At 51.0% G+C, this 27,279-nt stretch overlaps 1 protein-coding gene across 1 annotated transcript in view; it reads left to right on the top strand.

Moving 5' to 3' along the window:
- Positions 1-27,279, top strand: part of sptbn5 (spectrin, beta, non-erythrocytic 5) — a 309,201-nt gene that overhangs the window by 246,580 nt on the left and 35,342 nt on the right. The window contains exons 55-62 of the mRNA XM_063053435.1: positions 3,719-3,931; positions 5,060-5,256; positions 9,582-9,786; positions 10,792-10,986; positions 12,559-12,714; positions 17,997-18,214; positions 25,066-25,255; positions 25,654-25,830. Coding sequence (XP_062909505.1) covers positions 3,719-3,931; positions 5,060-5,256; positions 9,582-9,786; positions 10,792-10,986; positions 12,559-12,714; positions 17,997-18,214; positions 25,066-25,255; positions 25,654-25,830 — 1,551 coding nt within the window. The remainder of the gene's footprint in view (positions 1-3,718; positions 3,932-5,059; positions 5,257-9,581; positions 9,787-10,791; positions 10,987-12,558; positions 12,715-17,996; positions 18,215-25,065; positions 25,256-25,653; positions 25,831-27,279) is intronic.

The following is a 27,279-nucleotide window of genomic DNA, read 5'->3' as shown; positions in this document are numbered from 1 at the left end:
TGTAGGTTTCTAACACCGGGGACATACTGTAGGATTCCAACACTAGGGGACATACTGTAGGTTTCTAACACTAGGGGACATACTGTATGTTTCTAACACTAGGGACATACTGTATGTTTCTAACACCAGGGACATACTGTAGGTTTCTAACACTGGGAACATACTGTAGATTTCTAACACTAAGGGACATACTGTATGTTTCTAACACTAGGGACATACTGTATGTTTCTAACACTAGGGGACATACTGTATGTTTCTAACACTAAGGGACATACTGTATGTTTCTAACACTAGGGACATACTGTATGTTTCTAACACTAGGGGGCATCCTGTAGGTTTCTAACACTGGGAACATACTGTAGGTTTCTAACACTAGGGACATACTGTATGTTTCTAACACTAGGGGACATACTGTATGTTTCTAACACTAGGAACATACTGTAGGTTTCTAACACTAGGGACATACTGTATGTTTCTAACACTAGGGGGCATCCTGTAGGTTTCTAACAGTAGGAACATACTGTAGTTTTCTAACACTAGGGACATTCTGTAGGTTTCTAACACTAGGGACATACTGTATGTTTCTAACACTAGGAACATACTGTAGATTTCTAACACTAAGGGACATACTGTATGTTTCTAACACTAGGGACATACTGTATGTTTCTAACACTAGGGGGCATCCTGTAGGTTTCTAACACTAGGAACATACTGTAGGTTTCTAACACTAGGTGACATACTGTAGGTTTCTAACACTGGGGACATACTGCAGGTTTCTAACACTAGGGACATACTGTATGTGTCTAATACTAGGGGACATACTGTAGGTTTCTAACACTGGAAGTAGATAGATTCAAAAAGTTGAGAGCAAATGTCTTAGGAGATAGGGGAAACATTTAAAAGGGGCCTGAGGGATATGTGTTCCACATGGAGGTTGATGGGTATATGGATTAATTTCCAAAAGCAAACTGTAGAAACAGCACTATTACAACATTTAAAATGCATTATGGAGATATACGGGTAGGTAAGGTTTGTAAATTTTCACAATTTAACGGCGGAGACCTTTTGTTTCAGAAAAGCCGTCACAACTCATTTATTGAACACCAAAATCCTGAACACAATGTGTGCTAAAAAGCCTTACTTAATTATGTCAGACCAGCGTCTTAAAGTGAAACTCCAACTCAATGTTGGCGGTTGTGAATTATGTACATTTTATGTATTGAGTTACGTTACCTGACAGGTTTAGTCTCTAAACCACCCATGCAGGTTTAGAAACAGAGCAAATGGGATGAGCTCAGGTCAGTATTTGGCTGACATGGACAAGTTGGTCAGAAGTGCCTGTTTTTGTGCTATATAACTCCATGCTGGCACCAAGAGTTATTGTATAATAGCCTATACAACTTCAAAGTTCAAGGTAGATTTATTATCGAAGTTCATATATGTCACCATAAAGTACCCTGAGATTCATTTTCTTGTGGGCATACTCAATAAATCCATGATAGAATAATAACCATAATAGGAATGGAAAGACCAAAATGGAAGACCACACCAACTTAGGTGTTCAATCAGTATGCAAAAGACAACAAACTGTGCAAATACAAAAATAAGAAATAGTAATAATAAATAAATAAGCAATAAATATCGAGAACATGCAATGAAGAGTCCTTAAAAGTGAGTCCATAGATTGTGAGAATATTTTTTTTGCTTATTCATTCACGGGATGTGGGCGTCAGCAGCTAAGCCGGCATTTATTGCCCATCCCTAGTTGTCCTTCAGAAGGTGGTGATGAGCTGCCTTCTTGAAGGGCTGCAGCCCCTGAGGTGTAGGTACACTAACAGTTAGGGAGGGGATTCCATGATTTTGACCCAGTGACAAAATGAAGGAATGCGATATGTTTCCAAGTCAGGATGGTGAGTGCCTTGGAGGTGGATTTCCAAGTGGTGGTGTTCCCAGGTATCTGCTGTACTTGTCTTTCTAGATGGCAGTGGTTGTGGGTCTGGAAGGTGCTGCCTTAGGAACTTTGGTGTGTTGTTGCAGTGCATCTTGTAGATAGTTCACACTGCTGCAACTGTTCATTGATGGTGGAGGGATTGGATGCTTGTGGAAGGGGTACCAATCAAGTGGGCTGCCTTGTGCTGAAGGGTGTCAAGCATCCTGAGTGTAGATGGAGCTGCACTCATCCAGGTGAGTGGCGAGTATTCCATTACACTCCTGACCTGAGCCTTGTAGATGGTGGACAGGCTTTGGGGAGTCAGGAGGTGAGTTACATGCCACAGGATTCCTAGCCTTTGGTCTGGTCTGGTAGCCATGGTGTTTATATGGCTAGACCAGTTCTGTTTCCTGTCAATGGTAACCCCCAGGATGTTGATTGTAGGGGATTCAGTGACGGTGATGCCACTGAATGTCAAGGGACGATGGTTAGAGCCTCTCTTGTTGGAGATGGTCAGTGCTTGACACTTGTGTGGCTGAAATGTTACTTGCCAATTGTCAGCCCAAGCCTGGATATTGTCCAGGACCTGCTGCATTTGGGAAAGAACTGCTTCACTATCTGAGGAGTCACAAATGGTGCAGAACATTGTGCAGTTTTCTGCGAACATCCCCATTTCTGTCCTTATGACGGAAGGAAGGTCATTGATGAAGCAGCTGAAGATGATTGGTCCTAGGACACTTCCCTGAGGAACTCCTGCAGTGATGTCCTGAGGATGAGATGACTGACCTCCAACCACCTTTGTGTCAGGTATGATTCCAACCAGCGGAGGGCTTTCCCCTAATTCCCATGGACTCTATTTTAGCGAGGGCACCTTGATGCCATACTCAGTCAAATGCTACTCGCTCTCACCTCACCTCCGGTATTTAGCTCTTTGGTGGGGTAAATGAAGTTGAATGAAGTTACTCCTTTTGGTTCAAGACCCTGATGATTGAGAGGCAGTAACTGCTCCTGAACCTGGCGGTGTGAGTCCTGAGAACAGACTGTGACCTGGCTGGCAGTGTCCCGATGTTGGATGCGGCTTGTGCTGGTGTTCTGTTGAAGCTTAAAAATCTGTGACTCCTCACTCCAATCTTGCCTTTCTTATGTAATCCATAGGCATAGATAGAGTGGATGTTTACTACGGTGGAGGAGTCTAGGACCAGAGGGCACAGCCTCAGAGTAGAAGGATTTAGAATGGAGACGAGGAGGGATTTCTTTAGTCAGAGAGTGATGAATCTGTGGCATTCATTGCCAAAGGGGCTGTGGAGGCCAAGTCATTGGATATATTTAAGGCAGAGGTTGATAGATTCTTGATTAGTCGAGATATGAAGGGATATGGGGAGAAGGCAGGAGACTGGTGCTGAGAGGGAAATGGATCAGCCATGATGAAATAGCAGAGCAAACTCGATGGGCCAAATGGCCTACTTCTACTTCTATTTCTTATGGTCTTATAGTCTTGTGGACTTATAATATTTAAGCTCAGTGCCTTCCAAGTTTGCTAGCATCTAACTAACATGATTAAAGCAGATTATCCTGCCATATTCCTCAGTGCAATGTCCATAGTTTGCCTGCTGTGTTTAGCAACCTTTGAGCAGTGGCTTTAGGTCAGATATAAGTTATTTACTTTGTAGAGCTTTAGGATACCTGAGAATGTGAATGACATGATTCTTCTGTTTGGATGGAGTTGTTCACTTACTAATTTCTTGTTTAAGAAGTAACAGCTTTGCTGGAATCTCCTCCGCTAACTAGGCTCTGCAGAGTGAGATCAGCTGCCATGACTCCCTGATCAACGACGTGCTGGAAACAGGACAGAATCTTGCAAAGAGCGGGCATTTTGCCTCGCGAGAGATTTCAAAGAGGCTGTGGGAGTTGAAGGATGCTGTGGAGACACTGAAAGAGGAAGCGGAGAAGAGAAGCAAGTTGCTGAATGAGGCGTATGCAGCACAACTCTTCCTCTCTGAGGTGAGCGTTCACATGTCAGAGAGAAACACACTCCCGCTCTCTCCAGACAAACAAATTGATATCAATAATAATCAGCTGAGTAATCTTGCCACTATCCACTGACATGGCATTAGGTTGTGACCATGTGACATCAGTGATCCAATCAGCTCGTCAGCAATGGTGATGGAAATGGCCCATTTCTGCCCTTCTGATCTACTGAGTTCCTTGTGCCTCACTGTCACTTCCCACTCCAGACACAATGTTGACCTGTTCCAAGCATTTGAAGGATATGTCCTCAATCAGCTTGTACTAGTTGTTGGGTTTGCGCATACCCTCAGCCAGATATGGATCTGACCCACACACTGCCAAACTCCGAGTTTCCTTGATAGAATATTACAGGAATGTGCCCCTTAGCCAACAATGTCTGTGCAAGTCACAATGCCAGTCCACTTGCGGTCTGATTTCCTCTATTTTTGACTGTTCTAAATGTGCCTGAAATATTACTATTATATCTACTTTCACTGCCTCCACTGGCAGTGCATTCCAGCTCTCTACAACTCTCTGACTGAAATACTTGCCTCTTAAATCTCCTTTAAAATTTCCCCTTCTCACCTTAAAGCTAAGGTAGTTATCTCTGGGACACCCTGGGAAAAAAGACAATCTACCCTATCTACCCCTCTCATAATTTCATCAGCTGTTATTAGATCACCCCTCTGATGCTCCAGAGAAAACAATTCAAGTTTGTCCAACCTTTCCTGATACTAAAACACTCTAATGGAGGTAACATCCTGGTGAACCTCTCCTGCACCCTCTCCAAAGCCTCAACTTCCTTCCTGTAATGGAGTAACCAGAACTGTGTGCAAAACTCCGAATGTGGCCTAATCAAAGTTTTTGCAACTGCAACATGACTCCTCAAGTTTTATAATCAATACCCGGTCAAGTGAAGGGAAGGTCAGAGTGTTTGAGCATAAACGTCGGGAAATAATGTTTCAGTTGCATAAAACATTTGGTTAGGCCTCATTTGGAGTGTGGTAACAGTCACAGGGGAAGTGAATGGTGATCAGAGCCATGGGGAAAGTAGATCGCTCTGTCTGCAGGCCGATGTTTGGGCGATGGGTATACATTCTCGGTGTTCTCTGCCCACCACAGCTGCTGGAGGCTGAGTTATGGATGGAAGAGAAGAGACCACAGCTGGAGAGCACAGACTACGGGAAGGACGAGAGCACTACTCAGATGCTGCTGAAGAAGCTGGAAAATACAGACGTGGACCTGGTCAGCTACAAATCCATAATGTTCAAACTGAAGGAAATGGGGAATAATCTGACCAGCATGAACCATCCTGACAGGTAGGACCCTACAGCTATTTACCCCCCCGCCACAGCAAGCAAGAGGAGCCCAAAACATAGCAAACCATCTTCGGATCATGTGGGAGCTATCCATCTCTATCCTTCTGATCCATTGTATTCCCTGTGCCTCACCCCAGATACAGTATAGTCTCGACTAGATCCAAGGATTTGAAAGTGTAGTCCCTTCATTCAGCTCATTGCAGTTATCATCTCTGTGTTATCCCCACCTCCATCTGCACACAATTCCTCCCCCCCCCCACAGATGCTGCTCGACTCTCTGAGTTTCTTCAGTATCCGTGGTCTCCTTTGTCTCAGCTATTTATATTACTTGTTTCAAGATCAGCACAGTAACAGCCTTTTGCGACCCAACGAGCTCGCACTACCCAGTTACACCCGTGTGACTAACCTGTACGTCTTTGGAACATGGGAGGAAACGGGAGCTCCCCGAAGAAACCCTCGCGGTCACAGGGAGAACGTTCAAACTCCTGTCAGCCGGCGGTGGGAATTGAACCCAGGCCGCTGTTGTGTAGTAGCGTTGTGCCAATCACCACTCCACCAAGCTGCCCTAAACAAAACAAAACTTTAATCAGGCCTTTTACCACTGCTCTGCAGGGTAAGTAAAGAGAATAGGAAAGATCGGTTCTGTGGTGTAACGGGGAATGCCGCAGTGCGCAGTGGCGTTCTGTAGTGTAACGGGGAGCACCGCAGCGTGCAGTGGGGTTCTGCAGTGTAATGGGGAGCACCGCAGCGTGCAGTGGGTTCTGTAGTGTAACGGGGAACACGTTCTGCAGTGTAACGGGGAACGCTGCAGCGTGCAGTGGGGTTCTGTAGTGTAACGGGGAAAACGTTCTGTAGTGTAACAGGGAACACGTTCTGCAGTGTAACGGGGAACGCCGCAGCGTGCAGTGGGGTTCTGTAGTGTAACGGGGAAAACGTTCTGTAGTGTAACGGGGAACGCTGCAGCGTGCAGTGGGGTTCTGTAGTGTAACGGGGAAAACGTTCTGTAGTGTAACGGGGAACGCCGCAGCGTGCAGTGGGGTTCTGTAGTGTTACGGGGAAAACGTTCTGTAGTGTAACGGGGAACGCTGCAGCATGCAGTGGGGTTCTGTAGTGTAACGGGGAAAACGTTCTGTAGTGTAACAGAGAACACGTTCTGCAGTGTAACGGGGAACGCTGCAGCGTGCAGTGGGGTTCTGTAGTGTAACGGGGAAAACGTTCTGTAGTGTAACAGGGAACACGTTCTGCAGTGTAACGGGGAACGCCGCAGCATGCAGTGGGGTTCTGTAGTGTAACGGGGAAAACGTTCTGTAGTGTAACGGGGAACACGTTCTGCAGTGTAACGGGGAACGCTGCAGCGTGCAGTGGGGTTCTGTAGTGTAACGGGGAAAACGTTCTGTAGTGTAACAGGGAACACGTTCTGCAGTGTAACGGGGAACGCCGCAGCATGCAGTGGGGTTCTGTAGTGTAACGGGGAACACGTTCTGTAGTGTAACGGGGAACACGTTCTGCAGTGTAACGGGGAACGCTGCAGCGTGCAGTGGGGTTCTGTAGTGTAACGGGGAAAACGTTCTGTAGTGTAACAGGGAACACGTTCTGCAGTGTAACGGGGAACGCCGCAGCGTGCAGTGGGGTTCTGTAGTGTAACGGGGAAAACGTTCTGTAGTGTAACAGGGAACACGTTCTGCAGTGTAACGGGGAACGCCGCAGCATGCAGTGGGGTTCTGTAGTGTAACGGGGAACACGTTCTGTAGTGTAACGGGGAACACGTTCTGCAGTGTAACGGGGAACGCTGCAACGTGCAGTGGGGTTCTGTAGTGTAACGGGGAAAATGTTCTGTAGTGTAACAGGGATCACGTTCTGCAGTGTAACGGGGAACGCCGCAGCATGCAGTGGGGTTCTGTAGTGTAACGGGGAACGCTGCAGCGTGCAGTGGAGTTCTGTAGTGTAACGGGGAACACGTTCTGCAGTGTAACGGGGAACGCTGCAGCGTGCAGTGGGGTTCTGTAGTGTAACGGGGAAAACGTTCTGTAGTGTAACAGGGAACACGTTCTGCAGTGTAACGGGGAACGCCGCAGCGTGCAGTGGGGTTCTGTAGTGTAATGGGGAAAACGTTCTGTAGTGTAACGGGGAACGCTGCAGCGTGCAGTGGGGTTCTGTAGTGTAACGGGGAAAACGTTCTGTAGTGTAACGGGGAACGCCGCAGCGTGCAGTGGGGTTCTGTAGTGTTACGGGGAAAACGTTCTGTAGTGTATAACGGGGAACGCTGCAGCGTGCAGTGGGGTTCTGTAGTGTAACGGGGAAAACGTTCTGTAGTGTAACAGGGAACACGTTCTGCAGTGTAACGGGGAACGCTGCAGCGTGCAGTGGGGTTCTGTAGTGTAACGGGGAAAACGTTCTGTAGTGTAACAGGGAACACGTTCTGCAGTGTAACGGGGAACGCCGCAGCATGCAGTGGGGTTCTGTAGTGTAACGGGGAACACGTTCTGTAGTGTAACGGGGAACACGTTCTGCAGTGTAACGGGGAACGCTGCAGCGTGCAGTGGGGTTCTGTAGTGTAACGGGGAAAACGTTCTGTAGTGTAACAGGGAACACGTTCTGCAGTGTAACGGGGAACGCCGCAGCATGCAGTGGGGTTCTGTAGTGTAACGGGGAACGCTGCAGCGTGCAGTGGAGTTCTGTAGTGTAACGGGGAACACGTTCTGCAGTGTAACGGGGAACGCTGCAGCGTGCAGTGGGGTTCTGTAGTGTAACGGGGAAAACGTTCTGTAGTGTAACAGGGAACACGTTCTGCAGTGTAACGGGGAACGCCGCATCGTGCAGTGGGGTTCTGTAGTGTAACGGGGAACACGTTCTGTAGTGTAACGGGGAACACGTTCTGCAGTGTAACGGGGAACGCTGCAGCGTGCAGTGGGGTTCTGTAGTGTAACGGGGAAAATGTTCTGTAGTGTAACAGGGATCACGTTCTGCAGTGTAACGGGGAACGCCGCAGCATGCAGTGGGGTTCTGTAGTGTAACGGGGAACGCTGCAGCGTGCAGTGGAGTTCTGTAGTGTAACGGGGAACACGTTCTGCAGTGTAACGGGGAACGCTGCAGCGTGCAGTGGGGTTCTGTAGTGTAACGGGGAAAACGTTCTGTAGTGTAACAGGGAACACGTTCTGCAGTGTAACGGGGAGCACCACAGGGTGCAGTGGGGTTCTGTAGTGTAACGGGGAACGCCGCAGCATGCAGTGGGTTCTGTAGTGTAACGGGGAAAACGTTCTGTAGTGTAACAGGGAACACGTTCTGCAGTGTAACGGGGAACGCCGCATCGTGCAGTGGGGTTCTGTAGTGTAACGGGGAAAACGTTCTGTAGTGTAACAGGGAACACGTTCTGCAGTGTAACGGGGAGCACCACAGGGTGCAGTGGGGTTCTGTAGTGTAACAGGGAACACCGCAGGGTGCAGTGGGGTTCTGTAGTGTAACGGGGAACGCCGCAGCGTGCAGTGGGGTTCTGTAGTGTAACGGGGAAAACGTTCTGTAGTGTAACAGGGAACACGTTCTGCAGTGTAACAGGGAGCGCCACAGGGTGCAGTGGGGTTCTGTAGTGTAACGGGGAACGCCGCAGGGTGCAGTGGGGTTCTGTAGTGTAACGGGGAACGCCGCAGCGTGCAGTGCGGTTCTGTTGTGTAACGGGGAACGCCGCAGCGTGCAGTGGGGTTCTGTAGTGTAACGGGGAACGCCGCAGCGTGCAGTACGTTTCTGTAGTGTAACGGGGAACGCCGCAGCGTGCAGTGGGGTTCTGTAGTGTAACGGGGAACGCCGCAGCGTGCAGTACATTTCTGTAGTGTAACGGGGAACGCCGCAGCGTGCAGTACGTTTCTGTAGTGTAACGGGGAACGCCGCAGCGTGCAGTACGTTTCTGTAGTGTAACGGGGAACGCCGCAGCGTGCAGTGGGGTTCTGTAGTGTAACGGGGAACGCCGCAGCATGCAGTGGGGTTCTGTAGTGTAACGGGGAACGCCGCAGCGTGCAGTACGTTTCTGTAGTGTAACGGGGAACGCCGCAACGTGCAGTGGGGTTCTGTAGTGTAACGAGGAACGCCGCAGCGTGCAGTACATTTCTGTAGTGTAACGGGGAACGCCGCAGCGTGCAGTACGTTTCTGTAGTGTAACGGGGAACGCCACAGCGTGCAGTGGGGTTCTGTAGTGTAACGGGGAGCGCCGCAGGGTGCAGTGGGGTTCTGTAGTTTAACGGGGAGCGCCACAGCGTGCAGTGCAGTGCTTCCTGCAGTGTACGGGATGGTGAGGTTCACCAGCTGGTATTGGAAATATTCTCGTCCGCCTGCAGACAAGCCATAACGAAACGGCTCCAGGATGTGGAGAGTGCGTATGAGACACTCCTGCTTTTGGCAGGAAAACTTCGGAAGAGGCTTTTGCACCGGTACCAGCTCTATCAGTTTGAACAGGAGGTGCAGGAAATAGCCACGTGGCTCTCCAGCAAGCAACGCCTGGCAGACTCAGACGACTATGGTCAGGATCTGGAAGATGTGGAGGTAAGAATTGGAGCATTTTCAAACCCTGCAGCCTGATTCATGTGAGGGTTAATATTTACATTGGTACTGCATCATTCTCACCTCCTCTACAGAATGACACAGTACCTCCATGACCCCTGGGCTCTGGGTGACAATGGACATGATCTGGGCAGATGCTACTGCAGAACAGAGGGGTGAGGCCAAACGGGGGCAGTGGTTAGGCGCTGGGCACTGGGCACTGGACTGCGGTAGAGGCTCAGGGCTGGGGTGTGGAGTGTGGTGCGTGGTGCAGCAGACATGGACGTAGGGGAAGGAGATGGGTGTAGATTAGGGGCAGGACACTGCATCTGGATGCCAGGTGAAAGAGTTAGGTGGAGATGCTGATTCAAGGATGGAGGCTAGCGGGGTTACGAGGCTGTGGGGGAGTGATGCAGGACTAGGTAGGAAGTTCAAAGATAAACATGTGCGGGAGAGCTGAGACACAAAGATCGAAGTTTTGCAGGGGGTGGTGCAGTCAGTCTAACACTATTACAGCATCAGAGACCTGGGTTCAGTCCCACCACTGACTGTAAGGAGTTTGTACATTCTCACAGTGACCGCGAGGGTTTCCTCTGGGACTTACAGCTCCCTCCCACATTGCAAAGACCTACGGGTTAGTAGGAGAATTTATCAGATGAGTATACTGGGTGGCGCAGGCTTCTGACACGGAACGGCCTCTACAGACAAGACTGGGCAGAGTTCGGGGATGTAGGGAGCATTCAGTACGAATGAGGGTTATTGAAGGTCCGAATAGAGCACCCAAATCGTGGAGCCTCTTGTTCCCCACAGTTCAACTTTAACAAATGATGAGGTTCTCTGCATGAAGTGTGTGACGGGGTGATTTCTGCTGCTGACATCAGTGATCTACCTTCTCCGAGGTGAGCTCTCGGACAGACTGGGGCAGGGCATCTGAGCTGCAGACAGAAGTCTGGCAGCAGAGAGCAGCGTCTGACCTGTCCGACTTCTCGGTGTTTCTCCCTTTCTCAGATACTGCAGAAGAAGTTTGAGCATTTGGAGCAAGAGCTGAGCAGCCTGGGCCAGAATAAAATATCTGCTTTCCACGAGCTGGTCAAATCACTCAAGAGGCAGGCCCACAGCTTCATGGAGCAGGTGATGGATCAGGCCGATCAGATTAATCAACAGTGGGACAACCTACAGCAAGCGGTCAGGAATCGGGCAGAGGTGAGGTGCTCTGTGTGTGTGTCTCTTTACAATCCCTGTAGTAGTGTGAGGCTGTGTGCGTCTGTCTGCCCCAGGTGAGTGAATGTGCCTGAGTATGTGTCTCTGTCCATTACCCTTGTGGGTGAGTGTGTCTTTACAAGACAGGCCTCAGTGACTGAAATTACAGGATCATGCAGTGGTGGTGTGTGTGAGTGTGTCTCCCGATCAAAACCTGCTAAAGGCATTCAGCACATCCGGGCATGAAGGACTACTGTCACTTACGCTACCCCAATCTTCACTTGTGAAGGCCCAGCCACGGCAGTCGAGCAATTCCTGTTTAGTCTGTAATTGCCTTTTGTGGGAGTTGTGTAGAGACCAGCTGATCTGCGTTCAGGGCCAGCATGTTCCAGTGAGGAGAAAAGACCATGATGGTAAGGTGGGAGAAGCTCAGATGACCCAAGAATCAGGAAGAAAAATGAAGCATACGAGAGACTGAAATCAGTCTTGACCCTTGTGGCGTATCAAGATACCCAGAAAATTTTCAAGCAGGCTATTAGTGGAACCAGGAAATGTCCTAAGTGAGCAGGATCAGGAAGAATTCCAAGACATTTTACAGTTACATTAAGAAAAAACAGATAATTAAGGAATGGGTAGGCCCATTCAGGGGTAAAGGAGATAATATGTACTTGCAGTCAGAGGAAGTGGATGAGATACTGCACGCTCGGTTTCAGGCATTACTAAGGAGAAGGATTTGAAGGACAGTGAAGATGGAGCGGAGTACACTAATGCATTGAGGCATTTTGAGATAATGGGGGACATAGTGCTGGATCTCCTGAAAAGTATTAAGGTGGGTAAGTCCCCAGGGCCAGGTGGCACATATTCCAGAATATTGAAAGAAGCAAGTGAGAATATTGCTGAGGCCTTGACAAAGGTCTTCTCATTCTCACTAGCAACAGGCAAGGTCCTCGAGGACTGAAGGGTAGCAAATGATATGTGTCTTTTTTCAAGAAGGAAAATAGGGATAATCCAGGTAATCACAGGCCAGTGAGCCTCACACCCATGATAGGGAAACAACTAGAGACCATACTTAGGAACAGGATTTATATGTGTTTGGAAAGAAATGGCCTGCATGGAGACACCGAGCTTGTCTTGTGCATGGTAGGTCATGCCTTACAAGCTGAGTCAATTTTTTTGCGGAGGAACACAGGAGCTCGAAGAAGGTAAGGCAGTGGACATTATCTACATGGACCTTAGTAAGGTATTTGACAAGGTTCCTCTTGGAAGTCAATCCAGATTAAATGCATGGGGATCAGGGTGAATTGCAAGTCTGGATTCAGAGCTGGCTTGCCCGAAGTAGGAGTGGGAGGTGATGATTCTGAATGCAAATAGGAGTCGAGGAAAGAAACCACACAAGTCATTGAAGAAGTAGGTAAGTTAGTCAGGACTAAGGCTGAGGTCAGCTGTGGCCTCTCCCTTATTGTCCAGCTTGTTGCAGGTGGTGATAATATTCCTGAGAGGCATGTCTTGGACCTCTCTCTGATGGGTGGGAAGGTCAGGGCTGCAGTTCTAACTGGCCATGTCACCTTTCTCCAGAATCTGAGAGCAGCACACCAAGTTCACCAGTTCGACTATGATGTGTCTGACCTGAAGGCCTGGATCCAGGAGAAGGACAGCACACTGGGCACAGACGACCTGGGTCACGATTTGAATTGTGTACAAATGTTGCTACGACAGCATGAAGGTGTGGAGGTAAGAAGGGCAACGGACTGAAGTGTGCAGCGGCGGCCATTAATCATTGACATGTCTCGCAGCAGAATTGAAAAATGCCTGGCCTAAATTAAAATCCAGTCAGCTCTGGTCTCAAATCCTGACTGAACGCAAACATAATTTGACCACTCTTAGCTAAATGATATTCTATCTTTAGGATTAGAACTGAATCTGGTCAAATAATTGCTACTAAACTAGTATAGCTTGTCCTTGTAACTTCCGGGACATACTGGTGTCAAAGTTCACAAACATGACCAAGTAACTCCTGTGTTTTTTTTTACTGATGAAGCTTGCCTCATTCCACTTAAATGTGAAAAGTCAGGATACAGGCAGCAGAGCTCCAGTTCGGTTCATGTCTAGAAAGTGTGAAGCCAGCTGAGAGAGCGGTATAATAGTCTAGAACATAGAACAGTGGGGCACAGTACAAGCCCTTCAGCCCATGATGTTGCGCCTACCTCTACAAACTAATCCACAATCAGTCTAATCCTTCTGTCCTACACAGCCCATAACCCTCTATTTTACCTCCTTCCATGTGCCTATCTCTTAAATATCCCAGCTCTGCCACCAGCCCCTGGCAGCAGTGCCCGGCTTTTATAGAGCTGCAATATTACCTTGTGCTTCTTGAACTCAATCCCCTAACTAATGAAGGCCAACAAGCAAAAGGCTTTCTTAACCACCTTTCAACATACACAGCATATTAGAGCGATCTATCACCTTGGACCCCAAGATCCCTCTGTCACTCCACACGGCTAAGAATCTTATCATGTACTCCTCCTTCAAGTTCGGTCTTCCAAACTGTATTCACAAGCGAATTTTCCATCTGGAGCTCCATCTACCACTTCCCTGCTCAGCTCTGTATCCTGTCTATATTGCATGGTAGCCTATGACAACCTTCCACACCACCAACCTCTGCGTCATCTGCAAACCTACTAAACCACTCTTCCAGCAACACACATCAAAGTTGCTGGTGAACACAGCAGGCCAGGCAGCATCTCTAGGAAGAGGTACAGTCGACGTTTCGGACCGAGACCCTTCGTCAGGACTAACTGAATGAAGAGTTAGTAAGAGATTTGAAAATGGGAGGGGGAGGGGAGATCCAAAATGATAGGAGAAGACAGGAGGGGGAGGGATGGAGCCAAGAGCTGGACAGGTGATTGGCAAAAGGGATATGAGAGGATCATGGGACAGGAGGCCCAGGGAGAATAAAAAGGGGGAGGGGAGGAAAAAGCCCAGAGGATGGGCAAGGGGAATAGTCAGAGGGACAGAGGGAGAAAAAGGAGAGAGAGAGAAAGAATGTGTGTATATAAATAAATAACGGATGGGGTACGAGGGGGAGGTGGGGCCTAGCGGAAGTTAGAGAAGTCAATGTTCATGCCATCAGGTTGGAGGCTACCCAGACGGAATATAAGGTGTTGTTCCTCCAACCTGAGTGTGGCTTCACCTTAACAGTAGAGGAGGCCGTGGATAGACATATCAGAACGGGAATGGGATGTGGAATTAAAATGTGTGGCCGCTGGGAGATCCTGCTTTCTCTGGCAGACAGAGAGTAGGTGTTCAGCAAAACGATCTCCCAGTCTGCGTCAGGTCTCGCCAATATATAGAATGCCACATCGGGAGCACCGGACGCAGTATATCACCCCAGCCGACTCACGGGTGTAGTGTCGCCTCACCTGGATGGACTGTCTGGGGTCCTGAATGGTGGTGTGGGAGGAAGTGTAAGGGCATGTGTAGCACTTGTTCCACTTACAAGGATAAGTGCCAGGAGGGAGATCAGTGGGGAGGGATGGGGGGGACGAATGGACAAGGGAGTCGCATAGGGAGCGATCCCTGCGGAAAGCAGATGGGGGGAAGGAAAGATGTGCTTAGTGGTGGGATCCTGTTGGAGGTGGCGGAAGTTACGGAGAATAATATGTTGGACCTGGAGGCTGGTGGGGTGGTAGGTGAGGACCAGGGGAACCCTATTGCTAGTGGGGTGGTGGGAGGATGGAGTGAGAGCAGATGTGCGTGAAATGGGGGAGATGCGTTTGAGAGCAGAGTAGATGGTGGAGGAAGGGAAGCCCCTTTCTTTAAAAAAAGGAGGACATCTCCCTCGTCCTGGAATGAAAAGCCTCATCCTGAGAGCAGATGCGGCAGAAAGAGAGGAATTGCGAGAAGGGGATGACATTTTCGCAAGAGACAGGATGAGAAGAGGAATAGTAGATAGCTGTGAGAGTCAGTAGGCTTATAGTAGACATCAGTGGATAAGCTGTCTCCAGAGACAGAGACCCACTCTTCCACTTCCTCATCCAAATCATTTATGGAAATCACAAAGAGCAGGGGTCCAAGAACAGATCCCCGTGGAATACCACTAGCTACTGACCTTCATGCAAAATGTGCTTCATCTGCTACCGTACCCTGCCTACTGTAGCATGTCAATTCTGAATCCGTGTAACACACTCAGCAGGTCAGGCAGCATCTGAAAACAGTCGACATTTCTGCCAAGGCACTTCCATCAGGACTGGAGAGGATGGGAGAAGAAGAAAGAGTAAGAAGGTTGGGGTAGGTGGACTCTGGAAGGTGAAAGGTGAAGCCTGGTTGGTGGGGAGGGGGATGAAGTAAGAACTTACAAGGTGATATGTGGAAAAGGCAAAGGGCTGGGGAAGAAGGATTCTGATGGGGAGGAGAGCGGATCATAGGAGAAAGAGAAGGAGGAGGGGCACCAGTGAGAGGTGATAGGCAGATGAGGAGAGGACGTAAGGAGCCAGAGTGAAGAAATGAAGAAGAGGGAAGGGGAAGGGGGAAAAAATGACCAGAATTTGGAGAAATCGATGTTCAGACCATCAGGATAGAGGCTACCTAGACAGAATATGAAGTGTCGCTCCTCCAACCTGAGATTGGCCTCATCGTGGCAAAAGAGGAGGCCATGGACCGACCTGTCGGAACAGGAATGGGGATAGGAATTAAGATCTTCGACTGTTTGGGGCCCTGAATGGAGAACGGGCAGGTGTAGCACTTCTGCTGGTTTCAGGCTGTGCCAGGAGGGAGACTAGTGGGCAGGGATGAAAGGACAAGGGAAACACGGAGGCAGTGATACCTTCAGAGGGTGGAGAGTGGGGTGAGGTAAAGAAGTGCTTGGTGTTGGAAATGGAGGAGATGCGGGTGAGGGCAGCATCAATGGTGGAGGAAGGGAAACCCTGTTCTTTGAAGAAAGAGGACATCGCTGATGTGCTGGAAGGGAAAGCCTCATCCCAGGCGGTGAAAAAGGCGAACGGTATGCTGGCATTTATAGCGAGAGGATTCGAGTACAGGAGCAGGGAGGTACTACTGCAGTTGTACAAGGCCTTGGTGAGACCACGCCTGGAGTATTGTGTGCAGTTTTGGTCCCCTAATCTGAGGAAAGACATCTTTGCCATAGAGGGAGTACAAAGAAGGTTCACCAGATTGATTCCTGGGATGGCAGGTCTTTCATATGAAGAAAGACTGGATGAACTGGGCTTGTACTCGTTGGAATTTAGAAGATTGAGGGGGGATCTGATTGAAACGTATAAGATCCTAAAGGGATTGGACAGGCTAGATGCGGGAAGATTGTTCCCGATGTTGGGGAGGTCTAGAACGAGGGGTCACAGTTTGAGGATAGAGGGGAAGCCTTTTAGGACCGAGGTTAGGAAAAACTTCTTCACACAGAGAGTGGTGAATCTGTGGAATTCTCTGCCACAGCAAACTGTTGAGGCCAGTTCATTAGCTATGTTTAAAAGGAAGTTAGATATGGCCCTTGTGGCTACAGGGGTCAGGGGGTATGGAGGGAAGGCTGGGTTCTGAGTTGGATGATCAGCCATGATCATAATAAATGGCGGTGCAGGCTCGAAGGGCCGAATGGCCTACTCCTGCACCTATTTTCTATGTTTCTATGTTTCTATGTTTCTATATGCAGCGGAGATGATGGAACTGAGAAAAAGGAATACATGCAGCCAAATTTCCATGGATCCCATGCCTCATGACTTTCTGGGTGAACCTTCCCTGGGGAACTTCGCCAAACACCTTACTAAAATCCTTATGCACCACATGTTCTGCTGTACCTTCATCAATGTCTTCTGTCACCTCCTCGAAAAACTCATCCAGGCTCATTAGGCATGATCTGCCCCTCACAGAGCCATGTTGACTATCCCTAATAAGACTATGTTTCTCCAAATGCACATAAACGTCTCCTTAAGAATCTTCCCCATGGGTTTGTCTACCATTGTTGTAAGTCTCACTGGCCTGTAATCCCCAGGACTAACCCTGTTACCTTTCTTGAACAACAAAGCAATCCTCTGGTACTGCTCCCGTGGCCAGGGAGGATACAAGGATCATATCAACACCCCAGCAATCTCTTCCTTCACTTTCTGTCATAACCAGGGATGCATCGCCCAGCCCTGGTGACTTACCTATCCCAATGTTTTTCACAAGCTCCAACACTGACTCTTTCTTAACCTCGACATTGACCTCACATTCTTCGAAGTACCTCTCCCAGGAGGTCTCTGAAGCAAAGTATTTATTAAGGACCTCCCCTACCTCCTCCAACTGCAGGCATACATTTTCCTTATTAACCCTGAGCAGTCTTACCATTACTCTGTTTCATCATCCTTCTGATCCGTACATGCATGTAGAATGCCTTGGAGCTTTCCTAAATCCTACTCACCAAGGTCTTCTCATGTCGTCTTCTAGCTCTCCCAACTCCCTTCTTAAGCTCCTTCTTGGCTGCCTTGTAACTCTCAAGAGCCCTGTCTGATTTTTGCTTCCTAAACCATGAGCAAGCTTCCTTATTCTTCTTGACTAAATGTTCCATCTCTCTTGTCCATCATGGTTCCTTCAACCTACCATCCTTTCTCTGTCTCAGTCAAAGAGTAATGTGGGTGAGATGGGGAATATTGTGGTGACTGGCATGGCAGGTTATCTCAGGGTCAGAACAGTTTTGTTCAGAAAGGAAGTGGGTTAACTTTGTTGGCTAGGAAACTGACCTGAAACAATTATCGATGTGACTTCAGTCTCCTCAATACTTAAAGTACCGGTGATATTGGTAAGGTACTGGCTTTATTATCGGGTTATTTATGGAATTAGAACAATATGGGCTTTACCATTACATATTTAGATTTCCAAAATGCATTAGTTAAGATGCCACGTGATGGATTGTCCGGCGAGATTATTCAGAGGATTATCTTCCTCCATGTTTTTTTTTTGTGAGGATCGATATGGACTTTTGTTGGATGTGAATGCAATTTTGCCTGATGATCTTGTTCTTTTTCCAGAGGGAGCTGGAAGCCATAAGAGGCGAAGTTGAACGAATCGGCGAGGAAGCCAGGAGGTTGTCTGAGATACACCCTCACATCAGGGAGAACCTGCAAGAACGCCTGGAAGAGGTGGCAAAGTCCTGGGGCAACCTGCATCAGAAAGCCAGGGACTGGAAGGAGAAGCTGATCGAAGCTGAGCAAATCCAGGCTTACGTCAGCGACTGCCGGGTTTTCACGTAGGTTGTGGGGGGCAGTACTCTTCATGCAGCGTTATAAATGTACTGAGTGAGAGGTTGATCAGAACCCAAAGGATTTGCTAGAGATTACATGGAAACTGAGAGATAAGAACACGAGAAGCTGAAGCAGTAATAGACAAATTAGCTTTACTTACCATTCTGTAAAATTAATGGTGATCTGATCAGAATCAGATTCATCATCACTGACTTGTATGACTTAAAATTAATTGCTCTGCAGCAACAAAAGATATAAAATTACCATAAACGAAACTAAATAGTGGAGAACAAATGGAATAACGAGGTGGTGTTCATAGGCCATTCAGAAGTGTGGTGGCAGAGAAGCTGTTCCGGGATCACCGGGATCACTGAGTGTGGGTCCTCAGGCTCCTGGTCCTCTCCCCTGATGGTAGGAATGAGAATAGGGCGTGTCCCAGCTGGAGAGAGTCCGTCATGACTGATGCCACCTTCCTGAGGCACAGCCTCTTGAAGCTGGGTTGGATGGCAGAGAGGTTGGGGCCATGATGGAGCTGGTTGAGTTTACAACCCTCTGCATCAATGTGTTGGGCCGAGGATTGACCTCAATTGAGATGTTGACACCGGGAACCTGAAACTGCTCTCCCTTTCCACTGCTGACTCAGTACAACCTCCCTGGTTATAGTCAAAGCTGTATCTACCTCGGCCTAAAATATACTCAGTTATACTGAATTATCTTTGGTTTCATGTTGCAGCACTATAAAACTTTGGTTAGGCCACACCAGGAATATTACTTCAATTGTGTGCAGCTAAGTTCAACGTAATGAAACGTCTCTTTGAATATCTGCCACCAGTGATTTTCATTCCCTTTAATTTCTCTGTCCGTTTTAGCCAGCTCTCCCCTCAGAGAGCCGTAACTCCTTATGGGGTTCACTTGCAATGACCTGCATAGGGTGGTCATTTTTAATGTACGTGCTGACAATGATAAATCACAAGGCTCACTAGGAAGGTAAAGCAAGCTGCTTACCTGAGCTGGAAAATAACGAATAGGGTTAAAAAGAAGTCAGATAGTAAATGATACACAAGTTATCCACTCACCTGTCCCACCTGTCCCACCTGTCCCACCTGTCCCACCTGTCCCACCAGGCATCTCCTGTCCCACCTGTTCCACTGGACACGTCCTGTCCCACCTGTCCCACTGGACATGTCCTGTCCCACCTGTCCCACTGGGCATCTCCTGTCCCACCCGTCCCACTGGACATGTCCTGTCCCACCTGTCCCACTGGGCTCGTCCCGTCCCACCTGTCCCACCTGTCCCACCGGACACGTCCTGTCCCACCTGTCCCACCGGACATGTCCTGTCCCACCTGTCCCACCGGACACGTCCTGTCCCACCTGTCCCACTGGACATGTCCTGTCCCACCTGTCCCACTGGGCATCACCTGTCCCACTGGACATGTCCTGTCCCACCTGTCCCACCGGACACGTCCGGTCCCACCTGTCCCACCGGACACATCCTCTCCCACCTGTCCCACCGGACATGTCCTGTCCCACCTGTCCCACCGGACACGTCCTGTCCCACCTGTCCCACCTGTCCCACCAGGCATCTCCTGTCCCACCTGTCCCACTGGACATGTCCTGTCCCACCTGTCCCACCGGACACGTCCGGTCCCACCTGTCCCACCGGACACGTCCTGTACCACCTGTCCCACCTGTCCCACCAGACATGTCCTGTCCCACCTGTCTCACCGGACACGTCCTGTCCCACCTGTCCCACTGGACACGTCCTGTCCCACCTGTCCCACCTGTCCCACTGGACACATCTTGTCCCACCTGTCCCACTGGACACGTCCTGTCCCACCTGTCCCACTGGGCTCCTCCTGTCCCACCTGTTCCACTGGACACGTCCTGTCCCACCTGTCCCACCGGGCATCTCCTGTCCCACCGGACACGTCCTGTCCCACCTGTCCCACCAGGCATCTCCTGTCCCACCTGTCCCACTGGACACATCCTGTCCCACCTGTCCCACTGGGCATCTCCTGTCCCACCTGTCCCACCGGACACGTCCGGTCCCAGCTGTCCCACCGGGCAAGTCCTGTCCCACCTGTCCACCTGTCCCACTGGACACGTCCTGTTCCACCTGTCCCACTGGGCTCCTCCTGTCCCACCTGTCCCACTGGACACGTCCTGTCCCACCTGTCCCACTGGTCACCTCCTGTCCCACCTGTCCCACCGGGCACATCCTGACCCACCGGGCACGTCCTGTCCCACCTGTCCCACTGGACACGTCCTGTCCCACCTGTCCCACTGGGCATCTCCTGTCCCACCTGTCCCACTGGACATGTCCTGTCCTACCTGTCCCACTGGGCTCGTCCCGTCCCACCTGTTCCACCTGTCCCACTGGACACGTCCTGTCCCACCTGTCCCACCGGACATGTCCTGTCCCACTTGTCCCACCGGACACGTCCTGTCCCACCTGTCCCACCTGTCCAACCAGGCATCTCCTGTCCCACCTGTCCCACTGGACATGTCCTGTCCCGCCTGTCCCACTGGGCATCACCTGTCCCACCTGTCCCACCGGACACGTCCTGTCCCACCTGTCCCACCTGTCCCACCGGACACATCCGGTCCCACCTGTCCCACCTGTCCCACCGGACACGTCCTGTACCACCTGTCCCACCTGTCCCACCAGACATGTCCTGTCCCACCTGTCCCACTGGACGCGTCCTGTCCCACCTGTCCCACCTGTCCCACCGGACACGTCCTGTACCACCTGTCCCACCTGTCCCACCAGGCATGCCCTGTCCCACCAGTCTCACCGGACACGTCCTGTCCCACCTGTCCCACTGGGCATCTCCTGTCCCACCTGTCCCACTGGGCTCGTCCCGTCCCACCTGTCCCACCTGTCCCACCTGTCCCACCGGACACGTCCTGTCCCACCTGTCCCACCGGACATGTTCTGTCCCACCTGTCCCACCGGACACGTCCTGTCCCACCTGTCCCACCAGGCATCTCCTGTCCCACCTGTCCCACTGGACATGTCCTGTCCCACCTGTCCCACCTGTCCCACCAGGCATCTCCTGTCCCACCTGTCCCACCGGACACGTCCTGTCCCACCTGTCCCACCTGTCCCACCGGACACGTCCGGTCCCACCTGTCCCACCTGTCCCACCGGACACGTCCTGTACCACCTGTCCCACCTGTCCCACCAGACATGTCCTGTCCCACCTGTCTCACCGGACACGTCCTGTCCCACCTGTCCCACTGGACACGTCCTGTCCCACCTGTCCCACCTGTCCCACTGGACACATCCTGTCCCACCTGTCCCACTGGACACGTCCTGTCCCACCTGTCCCACTGGGCTCCTCCTGTCCCACCTGTTCCACTGGACACGTCCTGTCCCACTGGGCATCTCCTGTCCCACCTGTCCCACTGGACACGTCCTGTCCCACCTGTCCCATCGGACACGTCCTGTCCCACCTGTCCCACCAGGCATCTCCTGTCCCACCTGTCCCACTGGACACATCCTGTCCCACCTGTCCCACTGGGCTCCTCCTGTCCCACCTGTCCCACTGGGCATCTCCTGTCCCACCTGTCCCACCGGACACGTCCTGTCCCACCTGTCCCACTGGGCAAGTCCTGTCCCACCTGTCCCACCAGACATGTCCTGTCCCACCTGTCTCACTGGACACATCCTGTCCCACCTGTCCCACTGGACACGTCCTGTTCCACCTGTCCCACTGGGCATCTCCTGTCCCACCTGTCCCACCGGACACGTCCTGTCCCACCTGTCCCATCGGACACGTCCTGTCCCACCTGTCCCACCAGGCATCTCCTGTCCCACCTGTCCCACTGGGCTCCTCCTGTCCCACCTGTCCCACTGGGCATCTCCTGTCCCACCTGTCCCACCGGACACGTCCTGTCCCACCTGTCCCACTGGGCAAGTCGTGTCCCACCTGTCCCACCAGACATGTCCTGTCCCACCTGTCTCACTGGACACATCCTGTCCCACCTGTCCCACTGGACACGTCCTGTTCCACCTGTCCCACTGGGCTCCTCCTGTCCCACCTGTCCCACTGGACACGTCCTGTCCCACCTGTCCCACTGGTCACCTCCTGTCCCACCTGTCCCACCGGGCACATCCTGACCCACCGGGCACGTCCTGTCCCACCTGTCCCACTGGACATGTCCTGTCCCACCTGTCCCACTGGGCTCGTCCCGTCCCACCTGTCCCACCTGTCCCACCGGACACGTTCTGTCCCACCTGTCCCACCGGACATGTCCTGTCCCACCGGACACGTCCTGTCCCACCTGTCCCACCAGGCATCTCCTGTCCCACCTGTCCCACCTGTCCCACTGGGCATTACCTGTCCCACTGGACATGTCCTGTCCCACCTGTCCCACCGGACACGTCCTGTCCCACCTGTCCCACCTGTCCCACCGGACACGTCCGGTCCCACCTGTCCCACCTGTCCCACCGGACACGTCCTGTACCACCTGTCCCACCTGTCCCACCAGACATGTCCTGTCCCACCTGTCTCACCAGACACGTCCTGTCCCACCTGTCCCACTGGACACATCCTGTCCCACCTGTCCCACTGGACACGTCCTGTCCCACCTGTCCCACCGGACACGTCCGGTCCCACCTGTCCCACCTGTCCCACCGGACACGTCCTGTACCACCTGTCCCACCTGTCCCACCAGACATGTCCTGTCCCACCTGTCTCACCGGACACGTCCTGTCCCACCTGTTCCACCGGACACGTCCTGTCCCACCTGTCCCACCTGTCCCACTGGACATGTCCTGTCCCACCTGTCCCACTGGGCTCCTCCCGTCCCACCTGTCCCACTGGACACGTCCTGTCCCACCTGTCCTACTGGGCTCCTCCCGTCCCACCTGTCCCACTGGACACGTCCTGTCCCACCTGTCCCACTGGGCATCTCCTGTCCCACCTGTCCCACCAGACACGTCCTGTCCCACCTGTCCCATCGGACACGTCCTGTCCCACCTGTCCCACCAGGCAACTCCTGTCCCACCTGTCCCGCTGGACACATCCTGTCCCACCTGTCCCGCTGGGCACGTCCTGTCCCACCTGTCCCACCGGGCATCTCCTGTCCCACCGGGCATCTCCTGTCCCGCTGGGCACCTCTTGTCCCACCTGTCCCACTGGCACATCCTGTTCCGCCTGTCCCACTGGACACGTCCTCTCCCACCTGTCCCACTGGGCTTGTCCCGTCCCACCTGCCCTGCTGGGCACCTCTTTTCCCAACTGTTCCACCAGACACGTCCTGTCCCACTGGGCTCCTCCTGTCCCACCTGTCCCACTGGACACATCTTGTCCCACCTGTCCCAGTGGGCATCTCCTGTCCCACCTGTCCCACTGGATACGTCCTGTCCCACCTGTCCCACCAGGCACATCCTGTCCCACCTGTCCCACCGGGCATCTCCTATCCCAGCTCCCCCACCAGGCTCCCCCTGTCCCACCTGTGGGAGTCAGTGGTGTGTACACCCAAGAAACCACAGGAGCACAGTGGAACCAAGCCATCCTCAATCTTGAGGGATTGTCCCTCACACCATTTACTTCACTTGTGGCAATTTTGATTTATGCTTCGTGTATATAAATCTAACTTAGAAAATCCTTCCGGGACCTCTCTAATATCTTTAAACCTTACCATAATGAGCTATTAACTCTGTACAGGTACCATTTAAGTTTTCACATATTGATGTTTGAATTTATGTTTTTTTCAGCTTTACTGGTTTACCCAAACCAATTTTAACAAAGCCATCCTTCCTATTGATGTTGTGAAAACCACACCTTTACGACATTGCTCTTATCTCTGAGATAGGGGGCTGAGACTTGACCCTGTCCAGAGAACACAGTGCAGCCAGACTGATGCAATGCTGCAGTGTAACAGATACTATCTTCTGAATGAGGTTAAACCAAGTCCACATCTGCCCACAGAGATGGATGTAAAATATCCTGCATTAAGGGAAAGAGAGTGGCAAGTTCTACCTGGTGCCCTGGCAAAATCTAAATATTTAAACAGACTGAAAGCTCTTTATGGAACCCTGTCATGCACATTGGTTTATGGGCTCCATAGTGACTGCACTTCGAATTGACTGTCAGGCTGCGAAGTGTTTTGAAATGTCCTGAGTATAAACACATTTTTCATAAATTCTGTGCGAGGAGAGCATCTGGCAATCCAGGAACCACGACCCCGTGTTGGAAATCTTTCTTTGATTATACAGCCAGTTCAATCCCTTCATCAAAAACAAAACATCCATAAGAGAGCGGGATTGAGATCTAACCTGAGAGAAAGAGTAGCTTGAGAGATGGAGAGATCAGGCAACGGACTGTGATCAAGAGAGATATGACATAAGGACAGATTGGGAGATGGTGGTAATGTTCTGATGGAGGAACTGGATAATGGAATTGAAACATCAGCATTGTGAGTGGAAGGAAAAATGGAGAGAGTTGTGGACAAGATCCAGAAGGGAGAGAAACATAATATCACAAAACAGTTGGAAAGTATTTGTGGAAACAAGTCCTGCTTTATGGGTGAGAGGGCAAAAACTGGAGATGCCAGCCTCACCAGTAGCCACCATGTGAGAGGCAGCAGTAAATGAAAGGTTTAGCCAGCTTGGATCTACAGACACAGTAGCTGAACCCAGTTGCCCACTCATCAAATATTCCCAGCAACCTGTTCCATTGCTTGCTGCCTTTCCCTCACAAAGAGTTCAGCCAGCTGGGTGAAGAAAGGTTTCTGTAGGCTGTGGAATTTAGAACAGGGTCTAGAAAAGAGCTAGACTATAAGGACCATATGGTCACCATGATGTGGGTATTTCCTTTACCATGAAAGCTTATTCCTTTATTCAGGTCCTGGGTGAATGAGATGGACACACTGCTGGACGCAGAAGAGCAGGCCAGGGGGTCTGTGAGTGCTGACCAGCTCTACAAACGTCACAAGGAGTACAAGCGAGAGATTGACAAACAGAAAGCCAAATACGAGGAGCTGCTAACAATCGGAACTGAGCTGAGGGAAAATAGGCACATCCTGTCCAAAGAGGTAAAATGCCTTGAGGACCCTTCCCTCTCTCAGCCAGCAGGAGACTGGTTCCACCTGGACGGTAACACGTTCCCTGTGTACTGCCATTAGCTCTAAGTGGGGTGACGCAGCGGTGTAGCGGTTAGCACAATGCTATTACAGCTCAAGCCATCAGAGTCTAGGTTCAATTGCGAAGTCATCTGTAAGGAGCCTGTAACGTCCTCCTCATGAAATGCATGGGTCTCCTCTGGGTGCTCTAGTTTCCTCCCACAGTCCAAAGACGTACCGGTTAATAGATTGGCTATTGAAAGTTGTGCTGTGATTAGGCGAGGGGGGCTAAAACGGGGTTTGCAATGCGGTGTGCCTCGGAGGACCTGTCCCGCTCTGTTTCTCAATAAGTTGTGTCTTTTCTTCATCAGGTTGACGAGAGGTTGACTGAAATGTCTGAGCAGATGAATCAGGTGATGAAGAAGTGGGAGATACAAGAAGCCCTGTATGAGGAGGAACTGTGGAAGCAGGCACAGCTCAGGGAGCTCGAGCTAATGGCTGCGTGGCTGGGCTCCAAAGAAGGGCTTATATCCAGCAAAAACTTTGGGGTAAGAATGAACAGACAGCACTGCCAACTTGGCTGCTGCTGATTTCCCTGAACGATGGCTTCCACTGTGAAATGGTTGTCTGGGATAACGGAGTCAGAACCCTCCATTCCTTGCAACACACACAAAATGCTGGAGGAACTCCGACCAGGCAGCATCTATAGAAAAGAGCACAGACAACATTTCAGGCCGAGACCCTTCATCAGGACTCATTCCTTCACCTGTTCTGGCTTAGCCGATCTCTCCTCAGCCCACTGGGCACTGTCACAAACCACAAACATGCCATCAGAGCAGAGAGGTGGCACTCTGTCAGGATAGTCTGGAAGGAGCTGGGAATCTTTTCTCTAGAAAAGGAAAAACTGAAAGGAGTCATAAGAGAGATATATTGTCAATTATGAAGTAGGGGAGGTCTGTGTGAGGAACCAGGTAGGGTCATAAATATATTGTAAATTCCAAGGGCAATCCAGGAGTTGTGTTGAAATAAAGGAGAAAAGTACAATTGCAAAGTATAGGCTTCATAAAAGAAGGTTCTGTCAAAGAGTGCAAGTGCACAGTAGGTCAGCTGACCCAAAGCACCACTGGTCCTGGATCAATGCTGGCCAGTGTCCCAGAGCACCACTGGTCCTGGATCAATGCTGGCCAGTGTCTCAGAGCACCACTGGTCCTGGATCAATGCTGGCCAGTGTCTCAGAGCACCACTGGTCCTGGATCAATGCTGGCCAGTGTCTCAGAGCACCACTGGTCCTGGATCAATGCTGGCCAGTGTCTCAGAGCACCACTGGTCCTGGATCAATGCTGGCCAGTGTCTCAGAGCACCACTGGCCTGGATCAATGCTGGCCAGTGTCTCAGAGCACCACTGGTCCTGGATCAATGTTGGCCAGTGTCTCAGAGCACCACTGGTCCTGGATCAATGCTGGCCAGTGGCCAGTGTCTGCAGAGCACCACTGGTCCTGGATCAATGCTGGCCAGTGTCTCAGAGCACCACTGGTCCTGGATCAATGCTGGCCAGTGTCTCAGAGCACCACTGGTCCTGGATCAATGTTGGCCAGTGTCTCAGAGCACCACTGGTCCTGGATCAATGCTGGCCAGTGTCTCAGAGCACCACTGGTCCTGGATCAATGTTGGCCAGTGTCTCAGAGCACCACTGGTCCTGGATCAATGCTGGCCAGTGTCTCAGAGCACCACTGGTCCTGGATCAATGCTGACCAGTGTCTCAGAGCACCACTGGTCGTGGATCAATGCTGACCAGTGTCTCAGAGCACCACTGGTCCTGGATCAATGCTGGCCAGTGTCTCAGAGCACCACTGGTCCTGGATCAATGCTGGCCAGTGTCTCAGAGCACCACTGGTCCTGGATCAATGCTGACCAGTGTCTCAGAGCACCACTGGTCCTGGATCAATGCTGGCCAGTGTCTCAGAGCACCACTGGTCCTGGATCAATGCTGGCCAGTG

This window comes from Mobula hypostoma, chromosome 1 (assembly GCF_963921235.1).
Source record: "Mobula hypostoma chromosome 1, sMobHyp1.1, whole genome shotgun sequence".
NCBI classification, from domain to species: Eukaryota; Metazoa; Chordata; class Chondrichthyes; order Myliobatiformes; family Myliobatidae; genus Mobula; species Mobula hypostoma.
Note: the sequence above shows the minus strand (reverse complement) of the source record. Positions and strands in the feature narration are given on the sequence as shown.